Consider the following 14,972-nt stretch of genomic DNA (forward strand, 5'->3'; position numbering starts at 1 on the left):
ACGTTGCCCAGCCCCTGCACCCAGGGCTGCTGAAGCTTGGGACAGTCACGTTTCATGTGCCCCATCCGGTTGCACCTGAAGCACCGCCATTCATGGACGAACTCGGTAGGTGCTGGTAGGCGCTGTGGCTGGCCACCAGGAGCTCGTGTTGGTTCGGGCCCCCTCCTCTGCAGGCGGCCCCACCAGAGCCTACGAAAGTTCAAAGAAAGGACTGATCACAGCAAGTGATAGGGCTGGAGGCAGGTAACCAATAAAAAAGTATTTATTTAATTAAACAGCATAACAGCAGACAGATACAGGGTCCCCTGACGGGCGAGAAACGCGACAGAGGACCCTGTACCTGTCTGCTGTTATGCTGTTTAATTAAATAAATACTTTTTTATTGGTATCTGCCTCCAGCCCTATCACTGGCTGTGATCAGTCCCTTCTTTGCACTTTTGCTGCACTTACCTGGACTGAAGCCTCACCGGGATCCAGCTGACCTCGTGAGTTTATTTATTTATTTACACAGAACTTCCTTCGGCTGCCAGTGTGCTTCTCACCTCCCTCCCGCCATCCAGACCGCCGGGCAGCGGCCTGTGCTTTCACACAGGGCGGTAATTGGTAAAGTCCCTAGGGACGAAACGCGTCAGAGGATTTTTCTTTATGTCTTTTTAATCTTGGCTCATATGCCTTAATAAAGTTTTTTCTTATTGCACCTTGCCTCCAGCCTTACCCTGTTTGGCAGCGCTCATAGTCCCAATACTTTCATTTTGCTTTCACACAGGGTAAGTGTTGATTTCTCTTCACTTGCCCTTGTCAGCACAGTCAGACTCCCCCTCCCCCCCCCCCCCCCCCCACTGGTCTTACCTTATGGGGCTTTAATAGGAGGGAGATTGCCTTCATTTACACACCTCATTGTGCACCTGGATTGATTGGTCATTTCATGCTGCATGGATTCTGGATTTGTTTAACATATTCCTATACCACATAGTGACGTTTGTAGCACCAGTTAGGGGATTGTTCCCTATTCCCCTATCCACCAGAGCCGACACCCACTCATCACCAGAGTTGGCGGGCCCTTCCTGTAGTCCGGAAGGACCCGGAACTACCATGGGGCTGGCAATTGCCTCACCTCTCACCACTGCGAGGGAATGGCAAAGGGTTTGTGTCCGAGTACTGGGAGAGTTGTGTCTGAGTTCTGTGCTCTGCAAAACTGAGACCTTACTCAGGACAGATATTCCCGGAAGATTACAGGGTGATTATAGGGTGATTATACAGTGCGATTACAGGGTGATTACAGGGTGATTATACTGCGTGATTACAGGGTGATTATACTGCGTGATTACAGGGTGATTATACTGCGTGATTAGAGGGTGATTATACGGTGCGATTACAGGGTGATTATACGGTGCGATTACAGGGTGATTATACAGTGCGATTACAGGGAGATTATACTGCGCGATTACAAGGTGATTATACGGTGCGATTACAGGGTGATTATACAGTGCGATTACAGGGAGATTATACTGCGCGATTACAGGTCGATTATACGGTGCGCGATTACAAGGTGATTATACGGTGCGATTACAGGGTGATTATACGGTGCGATTACAGGGTGATTATACTGCGCGATTACAGGGTGATTATACAGTGCGATTACAGGGTGATTATACAGTGCGATTACAGGGAGATTATACAGTGCGATTACAGGGTGATTATACTGCGCTATTACAGGGTGATTATACAGTGCGATTACAGGGTGATTATACAGTGCGATTACAGGGAGATTATACAGTGCGATTACAGGGAGATTATACAGTGCGATTACAGGGTGATTATACTGCGCTATTACAGGGAGATTATACTGCGCGATTACAGGGTGATTATACTGCGCGATTACAGGGTGATTATACAGTGCGATTACAGGGTGATTATACAGTGCGATTACAGGGTGATTATACAGTGCGATTACAGGGTGATTATACAGTGCGATTACAGGGCGATTATACTGCGCGATTACAGGGTGATTATACAGTGCGATTACAGGGTGATTATACTGCGCGATTACAGGGTGATTATACAGTGCGATTACAGGGTGATTATACAGTGCGATTACAGGGTGATTATACAGTGCGATTACAGGGTGATTATACAGTGCGATTACAGGGTGATTATACAGTGCGATTACAGGGTGATTATACAATGCGATTACAGGGTGATTATACAGTGCGATTACAGGGTGATTATACAGTGCGATTACAGGGCGATTATACAGTGCGATTACAGGGTGATTATAGATATGTTATAAGAAATGTCTTCATTGCAATGCTCAATATATAAATAAATATATATAAAGCACATTCTAATTTCACACCTTTTAATTTAGATTGAGGTCAGGAAATGAAACCACTGCACAGAATAGAGAGATGAGTCTCTATCTTACACCATCGCTATACCTCCCACCACCTACATGCACAGGAAAGAGAGAAGGGGGGAGAGTTTTTTGGGGCAATAGGAGGCATTATAAGGTGTGGTAATATGGGGTAATAGGGAGAGTTATAAGGAGGGGTTATATGGGGTAATAGGAGTTATAGGGAGCGGTTATATGGGGCAATAGGAGGAGTTATAGGGAGAGGTAATATGGGGTAATAGGAGGAGTTATAGGGAGAGGTTATATGGAGCAATAGGAGGTGGTATTGGGAGTGATTATATTGGGTAATAGGAGTTATAGGGAGAGGTTATATGGGGCAATAGGAGGTGGTATAGTGAGCGGTTACATGGGGTAATAGGAGGAGTTATAGGGAGCGGTTATATGGAGAGGTTTGAAGAATTGTCTTAGTTGTAATACTCAGTTATTTAGTATTAAAGATACATTTTGATTACACATTTACAGTTATATCCAGGTCAGGAAATGAAACCACTGCACGTAATAGTGGTTTTTGTGAGTAAGAATACAGACCTCCCCACACAGGAAAGTGATGACGGTGGGGGGGGAGGGGGAAGAGAGAGGAGAGGCGAGGGAGAGACAGAGTGAGGAATGAAGGACGGCGAGAGGGAAGGGAAGGGGAGAAGAGAGAGGGGGAAGGGGAGAAGAGAGAGGGGGGGAGGGGGAAAAGGAGGAGATGGAGATCTTACAATGACTTCTTGTGTAAAAAATGATATGGATCCTTTACCTTACTGTGAAGCGCTATGTACATTTATGGCGCTATATAAATAAAGACATACAATACAATACAATACCTGACCGCACAATGTGTGCATCCCATGGCCTGGTACACTATTACAAAGAAGCCCCTCCAAACGAGGGGAGCCTCCCACTGATTCCCAAACTAGGTGTGGGAGCCAAACTTACAGCCAGGCTCTGTGTCAAGCTTATCATCCCTCAAGATAAAGTCTACCCAATGATATCGCAGGTAACATCCCCACCGCCCTGCAACCTTCTGGAGACGTGACCTCTCGGACTTGTCAACGAACTCTAGATGAGTATAGAAAAAAGAAGGAAGAACAAGCAGCGCCCAACAGCTCTCATAGCGTAATACGTTCAATTACAGGAAGACGTGAGAAAGTGGCGAGTATCGCACGCACATCACATGTGAGCAATAAAAGCAATACAAGTGTATCATGTTCCCGTACTGAGCAACCCCGACATTCGTTCCGTGCAAACCCTGACGCCCCCGTACAACCCCGATGCTCGTACCGTGCAACCCCAACGCCATTTAGTGAACCCCCAAGCCGAATCTTCGCCGATCGATCACAGGAGAACGGATCGATCGGCAACTTAGCTAATTACTTATCATTGTGGGGATTGTATTGATGCACATATTAAAGGGGGGAAATAAAAAACAAAGGGCAGCTGGGTGCTGCTTTAAAGCTGCAGTTCAGTCTTTTTTTTATTTTATTTTTTACTTCAATAGTTTCATGTGTGCAATCTCTAATTACCTAAAGAACTGTATAGCTGCCAGTCAATTCATTCTCCATGTATTGATAGGCAAAATTTGGTGACATAATTAGTGAAGGGATCTGTTTATATTCTGCTTCAGTCTGTCAGTGGAAGCTCATGAATATTCATGAGCACTCCTGCACTGACATGTGCTAGAGGGAGGGCAGTGCTGACAAAGGGGTGTGCCAGAGCTTGTGACAGGACATGAAGGGGCAGTGCCTTAGCAAATGGCTGTTAAAATAGAATACAAGAAAATTGGTCTTTCAAAGTTGTTTTTTTAAAAACAGAAAATGCTAAAAGTATTTTTTCTTACTACAGAACTGATTTATTAAAAAAAACACACATGCAGGATATTGACTGAACTGCATCTTTAAAGGGCCGGGAGGCGATATAAATATTCCGTTAGCTTTGTGCAAATGTGTAGCTGATTATTTCCAATCCATGTATGTTATATTGTTTTATTTAATGAGAAGGCGTTACTTTCCTTTTGTTGATCTGCTGGTTATTTGTAAGCAGTGTACGGCTATATACCAATATCGTTTCTCCGGGAGGATAATAATATCCCCAGTTGGGGGCACTGAAACTCTAAACAGAATATGTGATATATAGAAAGCCACGAGATGGAGGGATAAAGAACTTGGGATCATTCAGTCAGAAAAGGGTGACGTAACTGACAAGGTGCATCACTTCTGAGTTTCCCATATTAAGCAGGAATTGTGGCGTAGTTATCCAAGCGTATTAATCGCTCTCGTGTTCATTCCCATATATAGTAGCTGCTTTAACGTATAAATACACAGTGTTGTGGTATTAGCAGAGTTAGTCTCAGGGCTGTTATGGCGACACCACGACATACTTTTATTTCAACCTTAACAGGCTTCCCGCCTGTGGATATGTGCCGATGTGAGGCGCAGTGACACGGGCATTGCAGCCGCGGCAGGCTCCGACTACGCGCGCCCCGGGATACACATTCCCGTGAGTAAATATACTTCAATTTTCCCGTTATTCTACACCGATGAAGTTTCCATTACGGACGGAGACCTCAGTGCAGCTCACCGTCTCTGATCGCCTTCCTGCTATAGTGCCAGAAATGGTCACGGAAGGATGTGGAAGGTGCGAGATGGAGACGCGACTTCCAGAACTGGGCACAGCAATGGTAAAGCAGACCACTTACAAGCACAGCCATGAGACAGGTCCTCAGAAACTGCCTGGCCGCAATGGATTCTGGGTAATAGCATCCAAATGAGCGGGTATCGTTTTGCTTTTTATCTACTTTAGTATGGATCCCTTAAAGTGGTTTAACAGTTTTAAACGCCAAACGAGGACCAAAGAACACTAGAGGAGGCATATGATCTGTAAAGTGATGTGACCTCTAGAACTGGACACAGGAATATAGACCAGCTCTGAGCAATGATCTAGAACATGGTAACGCCACCACCCTATATCCTTGTGGAGATGGAACCTCCAGAACACAGGACTCTACACGAGATCTGATGAATAATCTATAACTGCCTGTGACAAGCATTGTAAATAAGGCTATATTAGGTGTGATGTGTTTGTATGTCATCTCTTTCTTATATCCCCATATATTATTCCCAAGTGCTCATCACACTCTCTCCCATAACCTTTTTGCTATCTGGTCATTATACATTGATCAAAAGATCTTCAGAAATAATACAAGACTCACCCTTTAACCCATTACACACATCACTGTCATTAGGTCACTTTGCTCCTACGTGGGACTGACCCTTTAACCCAGGCCTGCACAACTTGTCAAGTAAGAAGGGCCGAACTGCTCCAAGGAATACAGATTCGGGCCGCACGGGTAAAATCACCATCATCATATCTCCAGCACCCCTCAATCTCTCCCAGCAACCCTCATCCTGATATATCTCCCCAGCACCCCTCATCCTCATATCTCCCCCAGCACCTCATCCTCATATCTCCCCCAGCACCCCTCATCCTCATATCTCCCCCAGCACCCCTCATTACCATATCCCCCCCAGCACCCATCAATGTTTGTAACTCCCCCTCACCCATACACAATACTCCCCCCTCACCCATACACAATACTCACCCTCCACATCACACACAATACCCCCCCTGCAGACCACACACATTCCACCCCCCCTGCACCTCCTCACCTCACATCAGCCCCTGCACCTCACGGCGGCAGAGCAGACAGGACTGCGCACGCTCGCAAGCAGCGGGCACCGGAAGTGCCGCACTGCTAGAGCGTGCAGTCTTGAGAGCGGGCTGGGGGGGAGAGCGGGCTCGGCTCGAGGCGGAGAGCGGACTCGGGAGGGAGGAGGGGGAAAGCCGCCGCCGGCCGCACGAGGCCCGGCGAGCTGCGTGTTGTGCAGGTCTGCTTTAACCCATTAAACATGTCCCTGTCATAAGGTCACTTTGCTCCTACGTGGGACTGTCCCTTTAACCACATCCCTGTCATTTGGTCACTTTATTCCTACATATCTGAAAGATAAATCCTAAAAGAAAATATAAAAAACACAGATTCATTTTCTACCATTTATTTCAAATTGTTCCCTTGATCGTTAAACAAAACCCCTATAAAGAGTTAAATTGTTTTTTGGACTTCTGATTTCTACAGTAGTCATGTTAAGCCGCTCTCTGTCCCTGTTTTGTGGGGCTCAGTATCCCCATCGGAGATACTGTAAGTGGCTTTAGAACAGAGAAAGTTCCTTGAGAATGTACACGTGACGACAGAGAGGCCAGAGGGAGGAGGGGGGAGAGCGAGAAGGGAGAGGATAGAGGGGCAGAGCAAGGGATGGATAGATGGGGAGAGCACGGGGGGGGGGGGGGGAAATCAAGAAAGGAGAGGGATAGAGGGGGAGAGCAAGAAGGGAGAGGGATAGAGGGGCAGAGAGAGATCAAAGGAAAGAGGAGGAGGGGGGAGCAAGAAGGGCGGGAGAGCAAGAAGGAGAGGGATAGAGGGGGGAGCAAGAGTGTATGAGGAGGGAAGGAAAGAGAAAAGACGTCAGAGGAGGTAGGAGATAGGATACACACACCCTGACAGAGAAATGGACACTGAATTGCAGGGTTCACTGGCAGAGGAGGGGTTAATACTCAGTCTGCTTTAACCCTTACAGTGCTGAGTGATTAAACACTCCCCCACACTGAACCCAAAATCCCATAACCAGGAGCCCATATAAAATAGCGCTGGGTGGCCCCCTGGTGGGGAGGGTGAGCTGGGTGGCACCCTGGTGGGTGAGGGTGGGCTGGGTTGTCCATAGAACTGGGTAGCACCCGGGTGGGATGGTGGGCTGGGTGGCCCCTGGCACTGGGTAGCCCCCGGGTGGGATGGTAGGCTGTGCGGCCCATGGCATCTTCGCCTTCTCACCACGACCTCCTCCTCACTCGATTAGTTTCTTTGACTTGAAGAACCGCCGCAGGTAGAAGACCTGCCAGGTAGCGAGAGCGACGAGACAGAACATGGAGAACACGCTGAAGTAAAGCACACGCAGACTGGTGGATTCTGGAAAGAAAGAGGGGGTGAGAAGCACGGGGGGGGCACACATACTCCCTTCCTCTTCCCCAAACCGTGGCCATGATTTCCCCCCTCAACATTCGTGTCCCTCTCGCCTCTTCCCCCCCTCAACATTCGTGTCCCTCTCACCTCTTCCCCCCACTCAACATTCGTGTCCCTCTCCTCTCTCCACCCACCCCTCCCTCACCGTTCGTGTCCCAAGCCTCCCCCCTCACCATTTGTGTTCCTCGCCTTCCCCCCCTCCCCTCACCCTTCGTTTTCCTCGCCTTTCCTCCCCCTCACCATTCGTTTTCCTCGCCTTCCCCTCACCCTTCGTGTTCCTCACCTTCCCCCCTCACCCTTCGTGTTCCTCACCTTCCCCCTCACCATTTGTGTTCCTCGCCTTCCCCCCCCCCCCCCCCATTCGTGTCCCTAGCCTTTCCTCCCCTTTCAACGTTCATGGCCCCTCGCCTTCCTTTGCCCCCCCCCCCCCATCACCATTCGTGGCCCCTCGCCTTTCCCCCCCCTCACTGTTCGTGGCCCCTCGCCTCTCCCCCTCATTCGTGTCCCTCGCCTCTCTCCCCCTCATTCGTGTCCCTCGCCTCTCTCCCCCTCATTCGTGTCCCTCGCCTCTCTCCCCCTCATTCGTGTCCCTCGCCTCTCTCCCCCTCATTCGTGTCCCTCGCCTCTACCCCCCCTCACCGTTCGTGTCCCTCATCTCCTCTTCTCTCTGCTTCATGTATGTAAAGTCTTTTACGATGGAGTCGGACAGATCTTCCAAGCGTCTCAGCTCCACCTCCAGCGGCTTCAGCTTCTCCGCCTTCGCCAGCTGGTTGCCCGGGAGGAAGAGAAATCATACAGTAAGCACGGAAAGGCAAACGCAGCCACCAGGGGCTGGAAGGGCTCCGCCATCTTTAGCAACGGCTTTTCTAAATAATGACATTATTAGGGTGAAGATGGTGAGTGTATTGATGAGTGAAAATTAAGTATCGGGGGGGGAGGAAGAGAAAGGGGGGAAGGAAAGAGAAAAAAAAACAGATGGACCCCCTCCCCCGTCCACCATTTAATCTGCTGTCCCACCTCAGATAACATTACATTTATTATCGTAATCGTCTCTGCCACCTCTGCTGGGAGGCCGTTCAACAAATCCACCACCTGTGAAGTAGTACTTCCTCTCACCACCCCGACACCCTCAAGCTTCAGAGCGTCAGCTCTTCTCACACGGCTCTCTGAAATATGCTTTGCTCCTGTCCCCCTCTCCCCTCTCCCCTCTCCCCTCTCCCCCCTTCCCCCTCCCCTCTTCCCCCTCCCCTCTTCCCCCTCCCCCCCCTCCCCTCTCCCCTTTTCCTTTTCCCCCTCCCCTTTTCCCCCTCCCCCCTCTCCCCTCCCCCCTTCAGATCGAGCAGGCAGTCCGGGACTTGGAGCACGGCGTCCTGGCAGATTTACATCATTGACGCCCAGCTCTCACTTGGACTATGTGGATCTCACTTTAATTTCCTTACATGTAAGTTCACGTATTTGTTGTGTGGTTTATAGTACACATATTACATTCATTTCTGGTGCGCGGTGTCTTGTTTTTGAGAGAAAATATAAAGATAAACAGATAGATTCTTAAGTATTTCCTGATCAGCTTTACAGACCAGGCACCATTTCAGAAACCCCTCACAGCAAGCCTCTAATTTAGTGATATTCTTCCAGAGATCTGGTCTCCTGAATTGAACAAAGAACTCGTGAGGTCTCAACAAAGATCTATAAAGTGTCATCACTCTTTCTGCTGCTAATACCTCTCCCTATACACCCTAACATCCCGCTCCTAATACCTCTCCCTATACACCCTAACATCCCGCTCCTAATACCTCTCCCTATACACCCTAACACCCGCTGCTAATACCTCTCCCTATACACCCTAACACCCGCTGCTAATACCTCTCCCTATACACCCTAACACCCTGCTCCTAATACCTCTCCCTATACACCCTGCTCCTAATACCTCTCCCTATACACCCTAACACCCTGCCGCTAATACCTCCCCCTATACACACTAACATCCTGCTACTAATATCTCTCCCTATATACCCTAACACCCCGCTGCGAATACTTCTCCCTATACCCCCTAACACCCGCTGCTAATACCTCTCCCTATACACCCTAACACCCTGCTGCTAATACCTCTCCCTATACACCCTAACACCCTGCTGCTAATACCTCTCCCTATACACCCTAACACCCGGCTCCTAATACCTCTCCCTATACCCCCTAACATCCCGCTGCTAATACCTCTCCCTATACACCCTAACACCCCGCTGCTAATACCTCTCCCTATACACCCTGCTGCTAATAACTCTCCCTATACACCCTAACATCCCGCTACTAATACCTCTCCCTATACCCCCTAACACCTGCTACTAATACCTCTCCCTATACACCCTAACACCCTGCTGCTAATACCTCTCCCTATACCCCCTAACATCCCGCTGCTAATACCTCTCCCTATACACCCTAACACCCCGCTGCTAATACCTCTCCCTATACACCCTAACACCCTGCTGCTAATAACTCTCCCTATATACCCTAACATCCCGCTGCTAATACCACTCCCTATACACCCTAACATCCCACTGCTAATACCTCTCTCTATACACCCCATATCCCGCTGCTAATACCTCTCCCTATACCCCCCAACATCCCGCTGCTAATACCTCTCCCTATACACCCTAACATCCCGCTGCTAATAACTCTCCCTATACACCCCAACATCCCACTGCTAATACCTCTCCCTATACACCCTAACATCCCGCTGCTAATACCTCTCCCTATACACTCCAACACCCTGCTGCTAATACCTCTCCCTATACACTCCAACACCCTGCTGCTAATACCTCTCCCTACACACCCTAACACCCGGCTCCTAATACCTCTCCCTATACACCCTAACATCCCGCTGCCAATACCTCTCCCTATACACCCCAACATACTGCTGCTAATACCTCTCCCTATACACCCCAACACCCAGCTGGCTTTCCCCATTGCTGCCTACTTTAAGTCACATGAAATAATGTCCCCCATGACCCTTTCCCTTATAGTAGGGGACATTATAGCGCCTTTATACCTGTAATCTGCCTAAATCATTGGTCATTTCCTTTACCCCGCCTGGAGTGTCACCCTGCTGCAAATCTGTGTGTCATGTGCAGAAATACACTTTCCCCTCCAAAACTGTGTGTATTATCACTAATAAACATATAAAAAAGAGCACAGATCCCAGCAGATCCCCATTCTACCCTCTTACTGCCCAATCCCAAGCACTGCAACGTGTATATTAGTCTGAGGGACAGTGGCACTGGCCTCACTAAAATCTACTGCTCCACCCTGATCCATTACCTTAGTCACCCAGTCAGAAACAAAAATCTATTAGGTTTCTTTGACAACCTCCTGCCAGTTTATCCAGGGGGGGCTCGGCTCCCGTCCTTCTCCCCTCCCAACAGGTCAGGTTTTCAGGATATCCCAAAGACTGAGCCTCTGATTGAAAACTTGACCTGTGGGGGGGGGGGGGGGGGGGGGTGGATGAGGGAGGGGAAATCACTTTTCCTTCACTGCCACGGAGGCCAGCACGGCTTTGCAGAGTGATCTTACTGCAGAGGGCAGAGCTGGGAGTGACCAGGATTAAGTGGGCGCCCTGCGAGAGGCAACACTTACGTCCTCGTAATTCTTCGCCTCCACCCCGTGTTTGACATCAAGTGTGATCAGCTGGTCAGTGAATCGGAAGGTACCTGTGACAAGGAACAGATCAGTGACATGTTCAGGGTGTTAAAGGGTCAGTCCGGTGAGGGAACAATGTGACCCAATGACAGGGACGCGTTTAATGGGTAAAGGGTCAATCCCACAGAGGCGCAAAGTGACCTAATGACAGGGACGTGTTTAATGGGTTAAAGGGTCAGTCCCACGGAGGCGCAAAGTGACCTAATGACAGGGACGTGTTTAATGGGTTAAAGGGTCAGTCCCACGGAGGGCCAGTGACTGGTCATTAACGGACACTGACCGGATACAGCCTTGCTCTCAAAGCAGACCTCGTACACATCGTAGTCATCAGTGGTGAAGGCAAATTTCCCCTTCTTCGCCTCCTCCTTAGAGTACAGGATGTGACCAGCGGAGTCTGTCACCTGTGTGAGGGGAGGGGACAGAAGTGTCATTATCACATGTATATCTATATCTATCTATATATCAACTGTAAACACACACACACACACACACACACACACACACACACACACACATATATCACCATGTACATAGCGCCTCACAGCAGCGATACGTGACATAATAATATAATACATAATGGGAATAAGAGCTTCAGACATGAAAGCAACAATAGGAAAAGGAGTCCCTGCCCCGAAGAGCAAACAATCTAAGTGGCAAGTAGGAACAAATGAGACAGTAGGAAGGTGTTCTGGCGAGTTTGCAAAGGGCCACGGTCGATGTATGGTGTTACCCACGGAGCTACCAATATGCTTCGCTAAGGTGGTGTGTTTGAAGAGAAGTCTTAAAGGTGGATAGACAGGGTGCTAGTCGGGTATTGAGGGGAAGGGCATTCCAGAGGTGTGGGGCACTCAGTGAGAAAGGTTTAAGGCGGGAGAGGGCTTCAGTTACAAAGGGGGTAGAGAGAAGACATCCTTGGGCAGAACGCAAGAGTCGGGATGGTGCATAGCGAGAAATTAGGGCTGAGATGTAAGGAGGGGCAGAAGAGTGTAAAACTTTAAAAGAGGATGAGAATTTTGTACATACAGGATTTAATAGGAAGCCAGGAGAGGGATTTCACCAGGAGACACCGAGACAGATTTAGGAAAGAGTAGAGTGATTCTAGCAGCATTTAGGATAGATTGTATGGGAGACAGTGAGAGGCAAGAATGATGGACAGCAGGCAGTTTCAATAGACAAGAAGAGAGAAAATGAGGGTCTGTGTTAGAGTTTTAGCAGTAGAGCAACAGAGGAAAGGGTGTATCTTAGTAATATTACAGAGGAAAGGATGTATCTTTGTAATATTACAGAGGAAAGGAGGAATCTTTGCAATGTTACGGGGAAAAAACACAATAGGTGAGAATTTGAGGGAGGAGGCAAATGTGACCCCTAGGCAGCGTGCTTGTGATACTGGGTGTATGATAGTATTCCCAATAGTAATATAGATGGGGGCAGTAGGGCCAGGCTTGGTAAGAAGTAAGAGGAGCTCCGTCTTTGACATGTTAAGTTTCAGTCGGCGGAGGGCCATCCAGGATTATATCGCAGAGAGACATTCAGAGACTTTGGTCTATACAGCAGGTGTAAGTTAAGGTTATGGTGGGTAAAAAAAGTGACTAAAACCCTCCACAGTAAAGCATAAAGCAACTGTAAATATTCCTGTATATTCATGTGCATGTCTTAGACAGGTCTGCAACCCTGTCTTTCACCATTATCACCCAGCACACAGCACTTCCACTGCAGCAAGGGATTCTGGGAAATGACATGCAAATGAGCACACAGTGCCACCTTTTATCTCATGCTCACATTACATGAGCAACCCTTAGCCAATGCATGCTGCTTTAGACACAGCTTTTAAGCAAGGGCTTGGGAGATGGAAAGTCAGTAAACCCACTCACAGACATGTTTCAACCTTGATGGGTATCATCAGTGTGAGGTTGGTCGCTGACATTTGCTCAGATGAGATTAAAGAGTAGGTAATCACCACATACATATATATATATAGTATTTTAAATATTAAGAACATGACATACAGTACAACATTATATACTGTACCACACCCACAGTATATGTATATTACTGTATACATCACACACACACACTAGTCATATATATATATACCCTAAGGTGTGACGTTAGCCCCGTCTGCTCGGTCACATCATACTCCCCGGTCACCAGCACATCTTTATGGATTTCCTCCTTCAGACACTTTTTGCCCTGGGGGGGTAGGTAGAAGGAGATGGCTCCGGCCCCCGGAAGGAGGAAGCCCTGGCTGAGGAAGAGCAGCAGGAGCCGGATCATGGCTGCAGGAAAGTGTCCGGGCTAAAAACCTGCTGCGATCCCTGTGTGACGTGCGGCCTGTACTTCCCGGGGTGATCGCTGCTGCCGGAACCCGAGGCGCTCTACAGCGACGTGGCGCTGTTTCTAGGGACACTCTCAGGTGTAGAAGCCACTTCCGGTGATGCGCGTTAGTGTGAGTGGGCAGTTCGCGCCCTCACTTCCGGTTCCTGGTAGTTGTGCGTGCCAAAACGTTGTTGCGTGTCACCTTGAAATCCCTGCTTGCGCGTCATTGGGCAGCTGTGTGTCTCGGCATGCTGCGTTCCAAGCCTCGCTACAATTGACTGGCTTGCTTTTTTATTCGACCAATAAAAGGCAATGAAGAAGCTGGCGACGCGTGACTCAGGCAAATTGATGCGCAAAACTTTATTTAAACGCGCACAATTGTACATTACAGTGTATTTATCATATTTATTTTCTACCTCAGTTTAATTCCGTTGTAAAAAATAATGAATAATAATATCATTTATATTGATCACTGCTATAAAATAAAGAATCCGTTTTTTGTTTTTGTTTCAATCTTTTTATTAGGTAGGTCCAAATTACATGTATGCCACTTTAGTTAACACTCCGTAATATACATAAACTGTATTAGATATATACACCTTATCATAACCAATGCTTCCGAGTAATAGAAATTTGAGCTTAATTTCATTTCGTAATTAGTCTAGCATCTTCTTGTGCTTCGACCGGTGGCTCATTTGATACAAGTTGTCAGGAATACCTTTTCTGTTTTATCAAGTGAGTCTGCAGGATAGAAAAGATCTATAAAACATACAGGACACCTACAAGCTCATATTGAACCCCCAAAATAACCACAACATATATATAAGCATATAAGTGTCACAGAGGAGTGCTACTGAGCATGGCAATATATATTTAAAACCAGAGACAGAACATAAAACACAGACAGAGCTCAGTTTTTAGCACATCCGGTGAAACTCATACACGGTACAGTGCCTAAATATATATGTATAGATATCTATTAAATAAAATGGTCTTTTAGTTTAACATTTTGGCCAAATTGTTGTAAGCCCCTGAGCCACTACACGGCAGACCACATCTCAAGGGTCCCTAACACTAATATAAATTCTTAATAACCTGTGCATTACCAGGAAGAGTGATTTATAATAAACTATGCAACTAATTTTGACAGATTTATTATAAATCATTCTTCCTGGTAATGCACAGGTTATTAAGAATTTATATTAGTGTTAGGGACCCTTGAGATGTGGTCTGCCGTGTAGTGGCTCAGGGGCTTACAACAATTTGGCCAAAATGTTCAACTAAAAGACCATTTTATTTAATAGATATCTATCTTTTTATATTAGTGAAAGCACGGTATGCCTGTCTGCATCTTCCTGTGTCCCTAGGGGAAATCTCATTGGTCCCTTGGGCTGCCCGCCCCCGCACCTCTCATTGGCCTGAGGCGGAGTGACGACACACACACACACACACACACCCTCCAAGTCATCGTGACCCGCGCGCACCTCCTCCTCTCCC

The 14,972-nt window shown here is 47.7% G+C and overlaps 2 protein-coding genes across 2 annotated transcripts in view; both read right to left on the minus strand.

The window, feature by feature from the left end:
* CTSW (cathepsin W) overlaps positions 1-1,008 on the minus strand; it is a 43,561-nt gene extending 42,553 nt beyond the window's left edge. The window contains exon 1 of the mRNA XM_075569826.1: positions 850-1,008. Coding sequence (XP_075425941.1) covers positions 850-885 — 36 coding nt within the window. The 5' untranslated portion in view covers positions 886-1,008. The remainder of the gene's footprint in view (positions 1-849) is intronic.
* Positions 1,009-6,431: 5,423 nt separating this feature from the next.
* On the minus strand, positions 6,432-13,607 carry LOC142465662 (transmembrane emp24 domain-containing protein 10-like). The gene is made up of 5 exons (XM_075569827.1): positions 13,254-13,607; positions 11,440-11,560; positions 11,097-11,170; positions 8,106-8,232; positions 6,432-7,412 (listed from the first exon to the last, which is right to left on the minus strand). The coding sequence occupies exons 1-5, from the start codon at positions 13,431-13,433 to the stop codon at positions 7,291-7,293; spliced, it is 624 nt and encodes a 207-aa protein (XP_075425942.1). The 5' UTR covers positions 13,434-13,607; the 3' UTR covers positions 6,432-7,290.
* Positions 13,608-14,972: the final 1,365 nt, after the last annotated feature.

This window comes from Ascaphus truei, chromosome 14 (genome assembly GCF_040206685.1).
Source record: "Ascaphus truei isolate aAscTru1 chromosome 14, aAscTru1.hap1, whole genome shotgun sequence".
Classification (NCBI taxonomy): domain Eukaryota; kingdom Metazoa; phylum Chordata; class Amphibia; order Anura; family Ascaphidae; genus Ascaphus; species Ascaphus truei.